General features: G+C 41.8%; 1 protein-coding gene across 1 annotated transcript in view; it reads right to left on the bottom strand.

Annotated features, from left to right (window-relative positions):
* Nucleotides 1–1,517: 1,517 nt before the first annotated feature.
* Nucleotides 1,518–19,577, bottom strand: part of MUC6 (mucin 6, oligomeric mucus/gel-forming) — a 124,993-nt gene continuing 106,933 nt past the window's right edge. Inside the window, exons 18-30 of the mRNA XM_056851964.1 lie at nt 19,442–19,494; nt 19,241–19,350; nt 18,750–18,901; nt 17,873–18,014; nt 15,824–15,934; nt 12,396–12,581; nt 11,730–11,969; nt 8,645–8,801; nt 7,758–7,907; nt 5,618–5,680; nt 4,832–4,907; nt 3,913–3,942; nt 1,518–1,608 (exon numbers count right to left, since the gene is read on the bottom strand). Of these exons, the coding sequence (XP_056707942.1) occupies nt 1,518–1,608; nt 3,913–3,942; nt 4,832–4,907; nt 5,618–5,680; nt 7,758–7,907; nt 8,645–8,801; nt 11,730–11,969; nt 12,396–12,581; nt 15,824–15,934; nt 17,873–18,014; nt 18,750–18,901; nt 19,241–19,350; nt 19,442–19,494 (1,561 nt within the window). The remainder of the gene's footprint in view (nt 1,609–3,912; nt 3,943–4,831; nt 4,908–5,617; nt 5,681–7,757; nt 7,908–8,644; nt 8,802–11,729; nt 11,970–12,395; nt 12,582–15,823; nt 15,935–17,872; nt 18,015–18,749; nt 18,902–19,240; nt 19,351–19,441; nt 19,495–19,577) is intronic.

Below are 19,577 nucleotides of genomic sequence, written 5' to 3'. Positions count from 1 at the left end.
GGTGATCTTAGAGTAATCATTCTCTTTCATTTTAACGTACCTCATAGGGTTGTTGTTTTGAGTATAAATCTGAAGAGTTGACCAGAATTTAAGCTGCTTTGCATCCCCAGAGGGAAAACTAGCAATAAGTATTTAAATTAATAAATTTTGTGTTCCAATTGTGGGCTTTTTTTAATAGAATGGGCTTTCTGAAGGTTTTCTTTTTCTTCATATATTGTTAGTTTTGTTAGCCGAGCTACCATTCTAATCAGTTTATAGTCACCCAAAAAGGGTTGACCATTTGGTAGTTTCTGACAGGCTGTAATAGGAGATGTTAGTAACAAAGCTAATATTGAGACATCATCCAACTTTTTAAATATCCTAAAATAATCTTCTCACCATTACTATATGTGTGCAGAGTGTGGTTTGATAATGGCAGGCATAGCTAACCTTTTTACAAGGATGTTATGTGATTATGTAAACCATATTTGCTACACATTTGCCGACTGTCGACTGATGTTAGCTCAGAACCCCTATAGCCTGCTTGCGTCTTATCATGTCCTTGAAGATGAGGAAAGGGCCTTGTAAAGTTAGGGTTACCAGTTTGGGGTTGGGAAATACATGGAAATTGTGGGGGTGGAGCAATAGGAGGGTGGGATTTGAGGAGGGGAGGTTCTTCAGTAGGATATAATGCCAGAGAGTATACTCTCCAAAACTGTCATTTTTTCCAGGGGAACTAATCTCTGTTGCCTGGAGATCAGTCGTAATCCCAGGAGATCTTCAGCCACCATCTGGAGGTTGACAACCCTACTTATAGTATGTGTTACATCTAATAGACTATGAGTGTTTGTAAGTACACAAGACAAATATTACAGAATACTTATTGGGATTTTTATGACAATGCCTAGCACATCAAAGTGAGCAAACTCCTCTCCTTCAATAATATTGGCCAAGCCCACCTCCTAATTTAATTTGACTCCAAACTGCCAAGTTCTGCACCGTTGCTACTAAAATACGCAGAACTTTATTAGAAAATGATTGTTAGAATATTTTACAATTTTATCAATTTTAAGATGATAATTTTTACCAGGGGTTGCTTTTATTGATCTTATACCTTTATATATATGGGCAGTCTGTGATTCTGCGGTGCAAAACTATTGAGTCTGGAATTTTTGATGTGTTGGCACGTGATTGGTCAGTTGACCATATTAATAAATTTACTTACTAAAAAGGAGAGGATGCCCCCCATGGCTTCCAAACTTCCAGAAATCTTACATTCCTACTCTACAGGAACTTTTGTACCCCAGTAGCTTTCTCTCACTCCCATCATCTGTAACCTCCTTAAGTATAGCCCCCTGGGTTCAGTCTTAGTTATTTTATAGCTCCCATCAACTTCTGTCCCCCCCCCCCACTAATCTCTGCATGTCCCTTCTTTTGGTCCCTGCCAGTGTGCACAAGGATACACTCTCCTCCCTTGGCTGGGTCCCTCAAAAAGGAATGAGAGGAGGGTGAAACTCGACTGTAAAATAAAAAAGCAATCACACTAATAACCCATTCCTGAAGTGGGGGGAGTTAGGCAGTAGCCAGGAGCGGCGCAGCCGCACTGCCTCCACAGAGGCTACCAGGCTGCTGCAAGGAAAATAAAAGTACTTTAAAATGAAAAAGGGGGAAATGCCCCCCATAACCAACAGGGCCACGCCCCCCCCAAAAGGGGGTGTAGCAATGCTGCTGCTCAATAGGGTGTTCCTGGGGTGAAAGGGGTTAGGAAGCTGACTAACGTCAGATTCGCCCCTTGGAATGCCTGGGGAAGCCCCCCCCCTCATGCTGGCATGGGCTCCCACTTCCAGGATTTCACTGCCAGCTTAGCAGCATGGCATTCCAGGGCCAGGGTGAATGTCCCCCATGCCAGCGTAAGGGCCCCTTATCCCGGGTTAAGTGGGCATTTACGCCGGCGCTAAATCACACTGGCTCCTATGATGATTTCCCCCCTCCCCTTCAGGATTGTGCTCTAAGTTCCAAGATTCCTATTACTGCACTTATGAACTTCCACTAATTAACTTACATCTTAACTTTCCTTATTTGATCCATGTACAAGTCCAACATAATCCATAGAACTGTTGGGGTGTGCACTTGTGAGGACAGCTACAAGTGTCAGCCTCAGGTTTTGTGTGACACTGAATATACAAAACATATACTCACAGTGCATTCCTGAGATTTTGGCGTTCAGGGACGGCGGGGAGGAGGTGCCACTGCGGCGCCTCCTAACCCATTTCCCCAGCGCCGAAAACTCAAAAAAACTTTTTAAAGGCTTTTAAAATTTTAAATGGGGCTTTTTGCTCCATAGAGTGTATCCGGGGCGAAAGGGGACAGGAGGCTGCCTAACAGCAGCTCCTTCCCCCAGAATGTCCTGAGAATGCCTCCCGGGATGCTGGAACGCCCCCCCCCCCCGAACACCGGCGCTGGCCTTTACACCGGTGGGACACTGGCATAAGGCCCCACCAGTGTTCTAGGGCAGCGCTGCCATGGCAGCGACCGGCGTCCAGGCCTCCACACTGGCATTGGGGCCACTAACGCTGGCATGGGGCTCCCAAATGCCAGCGCAGAGCCTTTTTGGCCTCCTAAGGGCTTTCACCCCCGAGGCTCAGGAATGTGCTTAAAGATTTCTTTGTATTTTGTGTGTCTGTGACTGCCTGATGGAAACTCAGAATTTGGCATCTGGGTCAGAATTTACTACCCACCCATCCTGAATTCCCCCTGTGGACCAAAGTACGGTTTATAGGATGGATTATATGTTTGCTGTATTATTATCCTACTTTGACTGCATTATTTTATTGATATTGATCTGCATTCTGCATCATGCCTAATATTCTGTTTTCGTTCAGATTTCTGCAATCCTTGTTGTAGTAAATTGCTTATTAGATGTCTCATCCTATTGATTGAATTGACTTGCACTGTGTAATTCACCTTGAGTCTCAGCAAGAAAGCGGACTACAAAAGCAGTAAATAAATAGATGGAAAGTGCTAAAGATAGGTAAAACCTTCACTTTCCCACTGATTTTGCCCTTTTGATACACTACTTGATCTATTTAGGCTCCCTGCCCCACCTCTGCCATGCTGTGATACCAAAAATAAGATTGACTGGGAGAAAAGCAGCAGGGGGTGGGAATAACCCAAGGGCGGTGGATTGCACTCCTCGTACGCCCCCCAGAGAGCATTAAGATCTGCGAACAATAATCTACTGGTGGTCCCCGGCCCTAAGACTGTCAGGCTGTCCTCACATAGAGCCAGAGATTTTTTGGCCCTTGCTCCGGCCTGGTGGAATTCTCTTTCTAATGAGACCAGGGCCCTGCGGGATCTTAAAGAGTTCTGCAGGGCCTGCAAAACAAAGGTCTATAATTGAGGGTAGGAACGGTGCTATCAGATATGGCCTCCCTAACTCCCCCCCACCATATTATTATGATATTATCTAGGTGGCCCTGATTGTGCCTCTGGCTTTTCTTTGGCTCTGTTCTTGACAGTGTGCCAGTTGTTCTATACACCGGTATTGATTCGTTATCAGAACTGATGAATCGCTGAAGCATTTTTAAATGGTTTTAGATTATAATGTATACTTTGATTGCTAGGAATGAAATTGATATGTTCAATGCTGTTAGGTGCCCTGAGCCCGGCTTTGACCGGGGATAAGGGCAGGGTAGAAATTTAAAATAGATAAATAATAAATAAATAAAATGTACACTGATCTGCTGCTTAATCCAGCAACAGGTTGAATTTGCAGAAGCCACATTTCCTTATGGCTCTTGCTAACTAGGTCAGGTGTCCGTATTTTATTTTCTGCCTTTTATTATTATACAGTAATAAAGAATCCATTTATTCTTTCCCTTTAGCATACAGACTACAAATTAAATTCAGTGCACACATTTAAAATGTACTCACCTGTTGTTGTAGGTAGTGTAGTTGTAGGAGCTGGTGGGGAAAAAAAGCACGTATAATATGTGAACTTAATATGGATTATGAAATACTTTATACAGTCCAAAACTTTATAGCTTTTGAAACCATGACTGCTGTCCCCATGTGTAGTTTGTTCACTGTCAGAAGGATCCACAGGAGCAAACTATTATCAGTACTTTGTGAAACCCTGGAATGAGAGGAGGAAGCAGGCTGAGGGGAGAAGCTATAAGGTCTTTCAAGAAAGGGAAAGAAGAAATAGTGAGAGAGGGAGAATTGAGATGCCTCCTGCAAGTCCTTGCTGGTTCCTGCTTGTGAGTTATAATTGCCAATGACATAAGACATTGGAAATTTATTAGTTATGAAAGATAGCAGACTTAACTCCAAAGGCAGCTGGAAGACCAGCCCATAGTAAAGCTTCATGGTTGCCTGGCAAACATTTCCAGTCCTGGATAACTCTTAACTGCTAACTTTCCGCCTATCAAGTAAGACATTGGGGACCAGTGGCAGCAGCTAGAAACCTGACTGGGCAATTTTCACCCAAAGGTTTTTCCTCTGCTGCTAAGGAGAAGAGTTTTTCAGCAACAGTAGCAACAAAGGCAGCAGAAGAATCAGCCTAAAGAGGATGCCAGGAAACCCTTCCTTGTCTTAGGTGGCTCTGATCTGCTTGACTCACTGAGGACCTCGTAAGGCCTTGGAGGCCCACTACCATTTTTGGTTGATTTTGTGAATTTTATTTGCTTATTTTATCACGAGTCATCTTGAGCACGTTTTTCATGGCATGTCGGCATAAAGATGACCGAATTAAACAAATAAAACCCAAGAGGGTCAACATACAAACATACAAACACTATGGAAGTATAGTGTTTTCGGTGATGGTCCCTGTTATTTAAAATCTTGTACTCACCTGTTGTACTTGGTGGTGGAGTGGTTGAGGGAGCTGGTGAAAAGATAAAACAGTATATGAACACAATGTATAACACCTAACGTTGCAAACCATCAAAAAGCTTCACTGTTTTGGGAATATATGATTCAAAGAAGATGGTTTCTTAATGAGCTGGATTTCATTAGTTTGTTTTTTTTAATGTCACATGGATAGGTACAACTAACATAGTGACAATGAATGTTTTGCAGCAGTTCTTCGAATGATTTTTGTGTGTGTAAATATGATAGTTAAGATTCCACGAAAAAATCTTCAATGAATTAATACTAGTAATAACTCCCAGAAATGCCAGGAATTATGCAGAAAACATTAAAGGTGGAAGACTGGTGGTTCCTAATTTTATCAAGTATTTATCACATAGCAATAGGGACTACTTCATAACAGTGATGAGAACCAGGCTTATTAATTCAGTTATGGAAACCGAACAAAGGACTACCTGTATCCCTTAAAGTGGCAAATATGATAAATTGAATGACTATCTACTCAAAGCAAACTTCAGTTAAGAACTCCACGGTAAACATTTGGGACAAGTTCAAGAGAAATTTGGCTCCAAACCAATCACTAGTATCTTCAGTTTTATGCCATTCAAATTTTGAGATAGCTTGGCTGTCCTACTGTTAATCTAATTAGATTCAATTTGAATTCAGGAAATAATCAATCCAGATGTTAACTTGCATATCAAGTAAAAGGCCTGTCTTAATTCTGTCATTTCTACAAGCAAGAGAAAAGAAAGTAGGTTTCTAGGCTTACCACAGGGCATGCAGGATTGTGTTTGATGATCATAGTATTCATCATGTGAACAGTTGTAACAGCCTAGAGGAAAAGAAAAGAGAAATATATTGTTCCATGTATAATAAGAGTTCTAGATAAATTCTTATCACAGAAAAGAGGTTCTACAAGTAAGAATTCTTGTCATTTGGTTCCCTTTATTCCTTCTTCCTAGGCTCCTAACCATGAGAATTTGGTGATATTACTCTCTAAAAACTACTTTCCCCTAACTTCCTGTCACCATTCATGTGGAATGGACTCTTGATAATTTAACCCTTGTAAAAGACTGTCAAATGCAATTGTTTTATTTGAACACTTGTATTATTGCATGTTAGAAATTGTATTATTTAGTATAGGTTTTCACATATGCATCCTCAAGGAAGTTATTGGTGATTGTGTACACTGAACACTTTAAATATCCCAAATGACATAAAATAACATCAGTTTGTGCCAATACTATGGGCTGGAACAGATACAAACTGATACAATTTCTGCCATGGAGCTAGAACGGGAACAGGGACTGAACAACAACAACAAGTAGTAGTCTCTCATTTGTTATACAACAACTTGTATCTTTTACATCTACAGAAGGAAATATATGACATTACATTGCTGCTTATATTGCATGTCTTCACTTTATACTCACTTCTGAGAAAGCCTAGATGGAGACCAAATGGCCTGTCTTGAAGGGAAGTGAGCATTGGTGTGGAGAAACAAACTGATAGAATCTCCCTCTCTGAAGCATCGGTAGTATATCTGAGAATACCGATCCACAGGATTACTTCAGTGGCCTACACCATTCTTGGGGAAGCCAATCCCTTTGCTTGCTTGGCTTTCCCAGGAAAACTGTGAAGCAAATCTGGAACCTGTAGCATTTTCACAATTCACCTTGGAACTCAGTTGGGAAATAAGTTTGATATATTTGCAAAAGGTAAAGGTCCCCTGTGCAAGCACCAGGTCATTCCTGACCATGGGGTTGACGTCACATCCCGATGTTTACTAGACAGACTTTGTTTATGGGGTGGTTTGCCAGTGCCTTCCCCAGTCATCATTCCTGTACCCCAGGCAAACTGGGTACTCATTTTACCGACCTCGGAAGGATGGAAGGCTGAGTCAACCTTGAGCCGGCTTCCGTTGGGATCGAACTCAGGTCATGAGCAGAGCTTGGACTGCAGTACTGAAGCTTACCACTCTGCGCCACGGGGCTACCTTGATATATTTGACTGGGGGAAAAAAGATGTAGCCTATCCACAATTGGAAGAATCTGTAAAGAATCTTGGTGTTTGGAATTGTTAGTGAATGGTGCTGTAGCTGGGAATGGTAACAGCGAATATCAGTTGTTAGCAGGAACTAGGAGTGTGCATTTGTGTAAACCAAACTGAACCTTTCCCCCCAAAAATACCTTTTCAGTATTTGGGGGTGGGGGTTACTGGTAAAAAACTGACAGCAATAAAAGGGAGCCAAAGAAGCACCATTTTCCCCCTCCCCTCCCCCATTACTTACCTGCTGACTGACTCAGATCCCCTCCATCCACCTTCTCTGAAGTCCAGTGAAGGCGGGTGGCAGCCATCAGGCCACTGCCTGTCTTCTCCAAAGGCAGATCTCTGCTGCTTGCCAGTTCCCACCTCTGCAGGGAGGTGAGACCCAGCAAGCAATGGAGATCTGAAAGCAGATTTCTACTGCTTGCTGGTTTCCACCTGTGTGGAGGTGGGAGCTGGCAAGAAACAGAGATCTGAAGGCAGATCTCTGCTGGCTGTCAGTTTCCACCTCTGAGGAGAGATGGGAACCGGCTAGCAATGGAGATCTGAAGGCCCTGGCGGTGCAGAACTGAATGCTGGGCTCTGTGGAGACCAGCTCTGCAGGGGTTTTCTTAGGTTCAGGTTTAATAAACCCATTTTTTTTTCCAGAAAGCCAAATCCATTATATTCAGCTTTTCGGATTTATCGAAAATTTCCGGGTTTATTAAACCCTAAAAATACTAGGGGAAAAGGTGCACAGCCCTAGCAGGAACAATAGTAGTTTTCAAGAACCTTGCCTGGTCATCCTTTGTATGATATAATTACTGTACACATCATAGTAGTAAAACTACCATTTTTATTCTAAAGGAATAAAGATTTGTTACCTTCAATATTGACGTATTTGTAGCTTTGTAACTGTAATGGACAGTTGCAGGGACGGTAATGCCAGGTACAATTCAATTCATCCATATAATTATAATAGGTACCCTGCATGCCGATTTTCTGGTGGGAGTTGAAATAATCGCAGTAGACAGCTAAAATAGGTAAAAAGATTATTGTTAAATGAATTGAAAACAGTGAGACTGTGCCACCAAAAAAGGTGGTGCAGCCCTGCCACCACTCAAGGGGGCATTCCCAGGGTAAAAGAGCTGTGGAAGCTGCTTAAAGGCAGCTCCACCTCTGGGAATGCCCTGGGGGAACCCTCCCCCCCCCATGCTGGAGCAGGCTTTCCCTTCCGGCATGGCTGATCTGGCGGCGGAGGGTGCCGGCACCCAGACACCAGCGTGTTTGCCCCCACGCTGGCGTAGGTGCCACCTTATTCCATGATAAGGTGGCACCTACACCGATGCTGGGTCACACTGGCTCCAAAGGAGCTTTGTGCCCCCTGTGTTGCATATCAAATGATGTATACTGTAACATTAACCATCACTTTTAACCATTTTTAAAAGTTTTAAAATTTCTAGTTATATAATAATAATTATTAATAATATCCATCACACTTTTAGCCAGCGTAGTGTAGTGGTTAAGAGCGGCAGACTCTAATCTGGAGAACTGAGTTTCATCCCCAGTCCTCCACATGAAGCCTGCTTGGTGACATTGGGCTAGTCACAGTTCTCCCAGAACTCTCTCAGCCACACCTACCTCGCAAGGTGCCTGTTGGGGGGGGAGGGAAGGTGATTGTAAGCCGCTTTGAGGTTCCTTACGGTAGAGAAAAGTGGGGTATAAAAACCAACAATTTTCTTCTTTTTTAATAGCGGTACTAAAAACTTACGACAGAACTCTGGGGCTCTCCAGTCAATGCAGACACCAACATCTAAGCAAGCTTTAGCATACACTGCAATGGCATCACACATGCATTCGCAGTCTCCTCCGGTGTCACATCCACATGAATCCCGGACACAATTTTCATAATAAGGCATGCGGTATACCTGTAGCAGGGACAGAAGAATCAAGAATTTAATGGGAAGACACATATAACTATATATTTTCTTTTAAGTTTGCACTTTAATAAGAGATAACCAGGAATCATTTAAAACAGTCAAGCCTTTACACATGGATTTACATCTGGATGAGGACAAACATGCATTAAAAGGGTACTACATATGCTGGTCACTGGAAAAGACAGTCATGCTAGGAAAAGTTGAGGGCAGCAGGAAAAGAGGAAGACCCAACAAGAGATGGACTGAAGACCGAACAAGAGATGGATTAACTCAATAAAGGAAGCCACAGCCTTCAATTTGCAAGATCTGAGCAAGGCTGTCAAAGATAGGACATTTTGGAGGACTTTCATTCATAGGGTTGCCATGAGTCGGAAGTGACTTGACGGCACTTAACACACACACACACACAGGTCAGGATCCAAAGTATCATAGGCAGTGTTACTCTCATAGAAAGGAGCTTTTCTACTCCCTCTTGCGGCAGTTCTCCTGCCCCTGAAAAGTGCCCCTGAGATTTGGGGATCTATTCCACTTGGTACAAATGCTGTCACCAAAAGGAAGTATTGCTCCTTGAGGGCATGTCGAAGTGCTTTCCACATATGCATGAAGAAAAGGGTTGGATCCCAAGTATGGTATCCCTTTTCTGAATCCCTGCATCTAATGTGAACTTTTAACATGTATACTTTCCCTGAGCCCTCATCATGAATCTGGGTACAAATTCAAATAACAATATCTGATTCATAGACTATTAAAGAACATGCTTATGGTAACTTTCAAATGTCAGTAAGATATGATCATTGTGTACAAAATGCCTTTAGATTCACAAGGATGTGGAAGAGTACATCTGTTAAAAACTGCACATGAACATGTGAATGATGAAGCTGCCTTATATTAGCCCTGTTTACGTTACAGTGAATGCACATACATCCTGCTTGTATGTACGTACATTTGTTTATAAGGAGGACCTAATGTGTTTTTAAATAAATGAAACCAAGGATAAATGGGCAGTTTCAGCTGTGTGTGTGTACGTCAAGTGCCGTTAAGTTGTAGCTGACATATGGCGACCCAGTAGGATGTCCATAGATTTAAGGTAACATGAGGATTACTCAATGCATGTATAAAGAAAAATCAAGGGTACACTGTACACGGATTGTGAGTAAACTATAATTTGGGAACAGGGCTAGAAAGTCAGACCGTTGGTCTATCAAGGTCAGTATTGTCTAGTCTGACTGGCACTAGCTCTCAGGTAGAAGTTTTTCATGTCACTTGATCCTTTTAAATGGAGATACCAGAGACTTGAGACTTTCTCCAACACTGTAGATGCTGTAATATTGAGTAATGGAATCTCTCCAGATTGGCCAATAGAGTATCTCAGACATAGCCAACATTGGAAGTCTCACAAAACTAATGCTTAAATGCAATCCTTAAACCTTTTCATTTATATGGAAAATATTATTAATATTATGTAGGTGAGTGGAGGTTCTGGCCTAGTATCACGTTCATTTTACCAAATGGATCAGTTAAATCCTGATCTGATTCCTGCTCTTTTATAACTCTCAGTTTGAAGACTTTCCCCCTGTACCTTCTCAGCACTGGAGAATATATATGGGCACAAAAGAGAGAACTGAATGTAACTCTGCTATATTTAAGGAAAAACTGGTGGTGCAATCCTATGTAGTTTTATACCACTGTAAACTCATTGATTTCAATGGTATTATACTGGAATAACTGCATAAAATTGCACTGTCAGTCATTTCAGAATCTAATCCCATCTTCAAAATATACAGTGGAATCCTAAGAATACTTTATTCAGAATAAGACCCATCAAATAGACCTGAGTAGAACTGTCTAGGATGCTCTCATTGTTGTTTTTTGCCATCAAGTCAGGCTTAGGGCGACTCCAGAGGGTTTTCAAGGCAAGAGATGTTCAGAGGCGGTTTGCCTGCCTTCAGCTCTTGACCCTGGTATTCCTTGGAGGTCTCCCATGCAAATACTTGCCAAGGTCGACCCTGCTTAGCTTCTGAGATCTGACAAGATCAGGCTAGCCTGGGCTACCCAGGTCCAGGCAGATGTTCTCATAGACTTCAATATTTAAGAGTTGATCACTTTATCATCTTAAAATCCACCGGATTTAGGAGGCAATGCGGCGGCGCTGCCTCCAAAGGAGGTTTTGGCCCCACTGAAACCTCCGCCCGGTGCAAAACATCTGTGCAACCCTCATGGGGGGGACAAAGGGGCATTCCTGGGCCAGAACAGCTTAGAAGGGTGCCTAATGGCAGCCCAGCCTGGCGCCGTAATGCCCGGGGAACGCATGCTGGGATGCCCTGGGAACGCCTCCCGGGACGCCGACGCGGCCTTTGCCAGTGTTTGGATGCCAACAGAATTGTCCGTCGGCATCAGGGCCTGGTGCTGCTGTGGTAGCGTCCGGCATCCGGGCCTTCACACTGGCGTTGGGGCCACAAACGCCGGCGTAAGTTGCACGGACGCTGGTGGTGGGGGGCCTTACGCCGGTGCAGGCCTTGCCCAGCCGCCTCAAGGACTTTCGACCTGGCTGCCGGCGCAGGTCAGGAATGCACTGTCAGTCAGCATTTAACACTGAAATATGCAAAAGGAAACTAAGGGGAAACACTTTTGTTTGTAAAATGCTTATGCAAGCAGTTTAATCTAGAAAATCCAATGCTAATCATATTAGTATTGAAAAGTACTGAAAAGATATAATTTGCTAATGGAATATATTTTTGGCAATGTTTTAAAAGCTGGTTTTTTAAAGTCGATATTTAGATATTGTTAAAATTTAACAGAATCAATAAGGAAATTTTAAATTTGAAAGCATATATTGAAAAATATTAATATCTTGCATTAATTCAAACCATTGGCGCATAAAGTATATAATAAAATAGCTTTTTTTCATGCTTTTACCTTGCTGTGGCAAGCAGCAAATACTTTACTGTTGATGATAGAGCACTTCTTCTCTGACCACGCCTTGCGATAGGGATTCTTGCTACATGGATCAACCACAAAGAACACATCCCCACAGAGAGGATTCTCTTTCCAGGAATTCACAAACTCCAGTTCATTTGATGCCACATATTTACTTCGGGTTTCAAAGTCATCTCTTATATTCCCATTGTAATTGCCACACAAACCACAGAGGAGATCCTAGATTTTAAACAAACCAACATAGTCCTTGAAATCATATTGCTGCATTATTTTTCAGATGCTGACAATTATATTCCTTGTGTCTGTTCCTGTATCTCACGTTGTTATCCCACTGATCTAACCTTCCAGGATGACCCTCTCTTCGGAGAACGAGAGCTATTGACTAGGAAAATGACATAATGCCTTTCAAACAGCCACCAAACTATGTGGGAGATGGCCCTTCCCAATTCAAACCAGCAATTTCTGCCCATCATGGCTGTCTTGCTTCTCTGCGGAAAGGCCAGCTTGAGATAAGCCTTCCTAGAAGACCTTTGCTTACAGTATATTATGATGGCATTATCACCTTTTCAGCTTGGTTTATGTCATTTGAAATATATTTTCCTGGAAAAGTGAGGAACAACCACTAAGAAATGTACTTCATATTACCTGTGCCTCTCTGAAGATTTTGATGAATATGTTCATGTGCCTGTTCCAGGTAAGGACCATATTGTACTTGCCAGGGATTGTGATGTCAATGATGAAGTGGAGGCTGTTCTCCCTTACGAAATATTTTATCAGTGGATTCATACCAGAGACAGTGTAAGTTCTGTCTGCCAAAATCATGGTCATGTCCTGCAGGGAAAAGAGTTCATAAGTAGAAAACCTATCTAACAGAATCTTTGACTATAGATTTTTCTTATATTATAGGATGGCAGGACTTTTTATTGTACATCGCTTTGTTAATTATTTCGTCCCAATGTGTTTGAGCATGTTTGAGTACGTAAGCTGTTTTGTTTTACAGAAGATGCTTAGAAACTGTTTAAGGAGATAAAAAACAAGGCCAAGGCCGATGGGGCAAAATGGATAAAAATATAATGTATTACTCAGATAAAATTCCCTACGTATTTTTCCCCAGGAGGTTTCTTCAGGGGAATCTGTTGGTCTTGCAGTATAAGTTCAATAGCATACTTGGCCTTAAAAAATAACTGGTGTTATTTTTATCTCCTGTGACTAGAGTGGCCCTTTTATTTCTCCTTGCTATAAACTGTTTAAGACAGCAAAATATATAAGTATGCCATGCATCCATTTTCTTATGTTAGACACTCTGTAACATTATTTTCATTTTCAAAAATTAAAATAAAGACCCATTTTTGAAAAAAAATTGGGCACTATCTTCCATCTTGCTGTAATTCCTATGGGAGGGGATTGTCATATGATTCAGTGGAACACATTTCTGTCCTTCCCCTTCCCGTTCAGCCTTAGGGCTCATAAGCACAATGGTTTGGTTGTTGTTCACCTCTATGGAGGTCCATCCTCCCTCCTCTTCCCAGAACCTGGCATGCAATTCATGTCTTGCCCAGAAGAGAAGGATGAATCATGTCTTCACTGAAATATTATCTTGAAGAAATCATCATCTTACACACTAATAACAAAGTCGGCCAAATCTGAAGATACATAAATCTGGTGACTGGAGCTTTGAACAGGCAAGACATATTTCTACAAACCTGAAAATGGCCCCAGGATTGCAAAAAATAAATAAATAATAATAATTAAAAAAATGAAATCTTAAAAAAAAATTATACATTGGTTTTTTTTAAACCCCAAATGATAAAAGAAGCACCTGTAGCTTTACTAAACAGACTCGCTCACTGGCCATTGGTAGGCGATCACAGTATTCCAGGCCTGGTTCAGTCTTTGAAGGAAGACTCATTGTTAGGGTTGCCAACCTCCAGGTACTAGCTGGAGATCTCCTGCTATTACAACTGATCTCCAGCCGATAATGATCAGTTCACCTGGAGAAAATGGCCGCCTTTGGCAATTGCATTCTATGGCATTGAAGTCCCTCCCCAAACCCAGGCCTCCTCAGGCTCTGCCCCCAAAACCTCCCGCCAGTGGTGAAGAGGCACCTGGCAACCCAACTCCTTGGGGCCAGGCCTGTCTTGGATTGCCAGCTCCAGTTTGGGAAATTCCTGGAGATTTTAGGGTGGAGTTTGAGGAGGGGAGGGTTTGGGGAGGGAAGAGGCCTCAGCCAAATAGCTCACCCTCCAAAGCAGTCATTTTCTCCAAGGTGACAGATCTCTGCATCTGGAGTTCAGCTGTAATTCTGGAAGATCTCCTGGTCTCACCAGGAGGTTGGCAAACCTAGGCCTGGAAGCAACCTCTGGGTGACTTGATATAGGGTTGCCAACCTCCAGGTGGTGGCTGGAGATCTCCCTCTACTACAACTGATCTCCAGGTGACAGAGATTAGTTCCTCAGGAGAAAATGGCCACTTTGGCCATTGGACTCTATGGCATCGTAGTCCCTCCCCTCTCCAAACACCACTCTCCTCAGGCTCCACCCCCAAAATCTCCAGGGAATTCCCAGAGCTGGCAACCCTAACTTGACACCACCTGACTTGCATGACTCAACTAGGCCTAGATGCTTGCTATAGTTCAAGAGTGGCCACCCTATGAAAGCCGGTGTGATGTAGCAGTTAGAGCTTCAGAATAGGGTCTGGGAGAGCTAAGTTAGAACCCCCATTTTGCTTTGGAAGCTCCCTGGGTGATTTTGGACCAGTCACACACTTTCAACCTAACCTATCTCAGAGGGTTGTTATGTGGATGAAAAGGAATAGAGGACAATAATGAAAACTGCTTTGGTCCCCACTATGGGGAAAGGTGGGGTATAAATGAAGTAAATAAATAATAAATATAGCTGAAGATGAGAGGCAGATAAAAAGTAGGTTTGTGAATGGCTGAGGTGGAAGGAATGAGGCAGGGAAAGGGGAGAGGCTATAAGGTTGCCATGAGGAGGGAAAGAGAAAGTAGCACAGAGAGGGGATACAGAGGAAAGTGAGGTACCCCCCATGAATCCTTGAGAGCTCCTTACCATACAAGTGGGCCCGGCCCTGTGGCTGGTACCACGCAATTGGGTCATAGTTTTTCTAAGTAGAGGCTGTTGGGGAAGAGGAAGGAAAGCTGAAGATATGGGGGGCAGATAAAGGTATTTTTGTATGTTGAGTGGGAAGGAAGCAGGAAAAGGGGAGAGGCTATGAAGGCTTTCAGGGAAGGAAAAGAGAAAATAGTGCAGGAGAGGAAAATGAGATACCACCCAACAAGTCCTTGTGGGTGCCCTGCTTATATTTACTATTTTGGGCAACATCCCATTTTTGTCTCTTTGAAAAGTTTTTATGAGCTATTCTGAACACTCTATTCTGTGCACACTCTTAATTTGTTATACTTGCTTTTACTTAAATGTTGGCCATTTGTAGAGTTTAATGACCACTGTAAACTACTGCAGTTATATGCATTTCAACTGTCCCTTAAATACAGAGAATAACTTTCATTGATTTTAAATCCAAACATTTTAGCTGATTTACCCCAAATTCTCAATGAACATTCCTTAATCTATACATACCTATAATGTGCCCAAATCTAATCTACAAGATAATTTATCCATTTTAGTCTCATAAGAATCCAATCTAAGAGTAAACTTCTACACAGGGTTACTCTGATTTCAGGGGGCTTAGACTGGAGTAACTCTGCATAGGTTTGCACTGTAACAGTACAACCTTTAGAATACTTTCCTATGATTTAGCTCCATTGAATGGATCTGAGTAGAATTTTGAGTAGAGCTGATTAGGACTTCTCTCTATCACTCACTCATCAATTCTCATCCTTCCTGAGATGGAAAGATTTCCAACTTAGTAGGCTAGTTATATATCATGATGATAGTATCAGTGTATCTTAGGTTGAAACATACTTTAGGAAGAATCACATACTTTAAAAAAATGGAAAGTTCTTAATGTTCAAAGGAGGAAATAATTTCTTGAGTGCCCCTGTGACTAAGACAAAGAAAATGAGCTTATACATGATAACTATGTATTATTCTTACCCCTATGTGGATCTTGATGGCTCTGGAACATGTGACCCCTGTATTCCCACAGATGACATTCTCAGTCACCATTTTAAAAGTATGGTTAGATCCGCTCATGCCACAACCATCCTAAGGGAAAGAAGAACCACCGGATAATCATGAGTACAATCAGAGTAGCCTGGCAACAAACTGTATATGAGATTTAATGTATGAAGAATTTAATGAAGATTGCATAGGATCGTTTACATGTTTCCGAAGCAAAACAAATTGGTGGCCGCTCTCCCAAACATGATACAAATGGAGCCTTGGAACTGGAAGCTCCTTGGGCGCATTAACATGAGGTGCGACACAGGCACATAAAAAGGTATTCAAATGCCATGTGAGAGGACAATTAGATAGCTGGATTTAAAACTGTACTTAACCATCTGTTTACTAAATCATTTGAATAAGTTATGTTTCCATATGATTTCCTGATTTGTAAACAGAAAATGATCAGGCCCAATCCAGTAGATCAATTGTTTGCATGAATGAGGTAAGGTTTGTAAAGCACTTTGCCAATTAAATGTGCTGTGAACTCTAGTAGCAGATATCAGTCCTACTATATGAGTTCTCTCAATTAACTGTGCAGTTCAGTGTGCCTTTTATAATGTAACAAGCAGTTACCCATAAGAAACTCACAGGAAAATCCCCTCACTGGCCCCTGCTTTGTCTTCTGGCTGCTAACATCCCCAGCTACCTTTCTCTACCCTTTCGCCTCAGTGCCATATCCTCCTCCCACCTTTTCCCATGCACACCATACTCCTTTCCCTTTCCTAACCCCCAACCCTGACCCCCAACTCCCCACTGCCCTCACACCACATCCTCTTCCCTCAATCTGATCTCAGCACACCCATCCCTGTCCTCACTACTCAGCCTGTGATTTAATCCCCCCTCCAATTTCTAAAGGTTTTCAGGTTTTTCTGCAAGCCTCGGGTTTCTCCCAAGTTTGCAGGGGAATCTTCCTGCTGTTTAAACGGCCCCAATCTGCAGATTTAAGTATCTGCAGATGGGGGCCACCATTGGCTATTAGAATATATGATGCCAGATCAAATCAGTGTTGAGGAATGTTCATGCTAGTAGTCCTCAAGCTATCCTTTTCTGTGACAGCTTATTTTAAAAACTTTTTATTTTAGCATGCATATACAAAGAAATACATCATATTTCAAATTCAGTCAGAATGAAGAATCTACTGTATTCATATCATCATTAACAATTATGTTGAAAAGGAAAAAGAGAATGAAAACAGCATCTATCATAGTTTTCTAGGAGAAGAATTGGACTGATAATATCTTAATTCTTTAATGACTAATTGAATCTAAAAATAAGGGTTGCATTACAGTCCATATTAATGTTGTTGTTATTGACTGACATTTAGTCAATAGAAAATGTAATATTTTCAGTGAAGCACTAGCTATACAAGGATACTTGGTTTGTTACCAAAGAACTTGATGCTCGCTGGAATTCAAAAATTTTAAGGATGGAGAAAGCATTCTAATGTGTAAATTGTAGAGAGGGATATAATAATAATGCGGATTTTAGTTAAATAGACAGAGTATTATTTGATTAAGTGCTATGGGTATTTTAGTTATATTAATGCTGTTTTGTTTTGTTTTTTTAAATAATTTGTATCACCAGTATTTGATTTTTTCAAAGTAATGATATATCTAGGGTTTCCCCCCTTTTTCTTTTATTGTAAGAATAATTTTTTCTAAGAATTTTTTTTTTAAAAAAGGATACTTGGTTTTGTATTTCATGTGAATAAATTGGGAAAGACATTTAATTTTTTTCAGGAAAGGGTAGTTGTATTAAATGTGGAAGAAGAATTCAGGCAATCCCCCTCTTGAGAATATAGTCTCAAATATTTGAAATCAATAATGTTTTGTTTAAGGTGTAGACTGGACTACAAAGTAAACCTTGATCTGAATTGTTACATTTATTCAAGAGTGTTTATTTTGAGTTCCCATATGTTATTTTTAAAATAATTGCTGAGTTGGAATAATGTTATGTAAGTAATAAATGTGATGTTACCATAGCTAGTATGTATTCACAGTTGCCATCGAACACAAAGCGCTGTCCATCAAAAGTGATTATATGGCCTTCCCCATAGAGGCTGCATGTAGAGGAGCACTTAGATTTCTCGAAGCATTTCCATTTTCCTCTTGTGCAGGTGCTAGTGAGGAACAGAGACCTGATCAGGAAGGCTTCAAAGGCATATAAAGTTAACACGACAGTCATGTGTAAACCTCCTGAATGTCTTCATATGAAATTAATTTCATTTCCTGAAATCACTTACAGCCCATTCCTGAAAGGAACAGATACGATGCGGGACGCAATGCTAAAACAAACACTTTCAGCGGTTATTTTCTAAAATGCGCCTGGATTCACACCAATCTGAACCGTGCTCTCCTGCCAGTGGCGAGGCCAGCCCCACCAGCGGCTGAGTGCCGCAGGACTGCGCCTCGCCCCTCCGCTGGCGCGGCCTCTCCATGGAGCAGGCCATGGCATAGAGAGGCTGCTCTGGCACAGGGGGGCTGTCCGGGGGCAGGCCAGGAGGAGGAGCCGTTGGTTAGGCGGCTCCCTATTCTGGTTCGGCCTGGTACGCCGGCACCTCGCTGTTCCCTATGGGGCTGTTCCCTATGGGGCAAAAGGCTTTTTTGTTTTTGTTTTCTGGCGTACGTGAATAGGCTTAGGAAGAGGCGCCGCTGCGCCTCTTCCCCACTGACTCAGCACGCCATTATTTCAGGAATGGGCTGTTACTCAACTTAGCTGTATTCCAGTCATAATATATCCAATGGCATTAAGTAGATTCTCAGATCCAGCATTTTTTTAGGCTTAGGAGTAACTATCCTCTAAATTGCATCATTGTACACTTTGTTCATGAAAACATGTAAGGATAAATTCTTACCAGGTTTTGCATTCTGTGTGAATTTCCTCCCCTTTTGCATAAGAAATGCCACCATATTCACAAGGGCATTCGTCAGCTGGCACACATGTACCATCTAGTTTTTCATATAGCCCATCAGCACAAACACAGCCTGATTCACATCTGATGGGAACCTGGAAAAATAAACCAATCCCAAACACTGTCACACAATAATCACCATCTAGAAGTTTGGGTAATTTTAGATGTCCTAATCAACTATCAGTTCATGTTAAATATTGCAAGCATTTATGCATTTCATTTCATAGCAACCAATGGAGATAGATTGACTCTATAAAGGAAGCCATGTCCCTCAGTTTGCAAGACCTGAGCAAATGAAAGGATGTTTTGGAGGTTGTTGCCATGAGTCAGAAGCAAATTGGCTGCACTTAACACATACACAATGACATGGCTTGGAAAGGTTGAAAATATTATCTCTGATGTCACAATGATTGCTGAAAAGATAATGAACTCACACATTCTGTTCCAGTGGCCAGCATCTGGCAGGTCGGTGCACAGGCAGCTCCATATTTGTTTCCTGAGGTTGCTGAGCATGATATATATTGCATGGGAGGTCTACAGTTTTCTATGAAAAAGTAAATAGACACGTACAAAGTATTATTTCTACAACATTTCAGATAAATATGCTCTTCAAAAAAGGGTGCTGATAGTCATACCTGCAGGGTCTATAGCTTTGCCAGTACAACTCAGATTTCCATTGATGCAGTAGCTAGAACAGAAAATGGAGTTAGTATATTCTCAGAAGGGGTCAACCAATCTTATTTCTATTGATAGGGTTTTTGAATTCTTATT

Source organism: Euleptes europaea, chromosome 6 (genome assembly GCF_029931775.1).
Source record: "Euleptes europaea isolate rEulEur1 chromosome 6, rEulEur1.hap1, whole genome shotgun sequence".
In the NCBI taxonomy this organism is placed as follows: domain Eukaryota; kingdom Metazoa; phylum Chordata; class Lepidosauria; order Squamata; family Sphaerodactylidae; genus Euleptes; species Euleptes europaea.
Note: the sequence above shows the minus strand (reverse complement) of the source record. Positions and strands in the feature narration are given on the sequence as shown.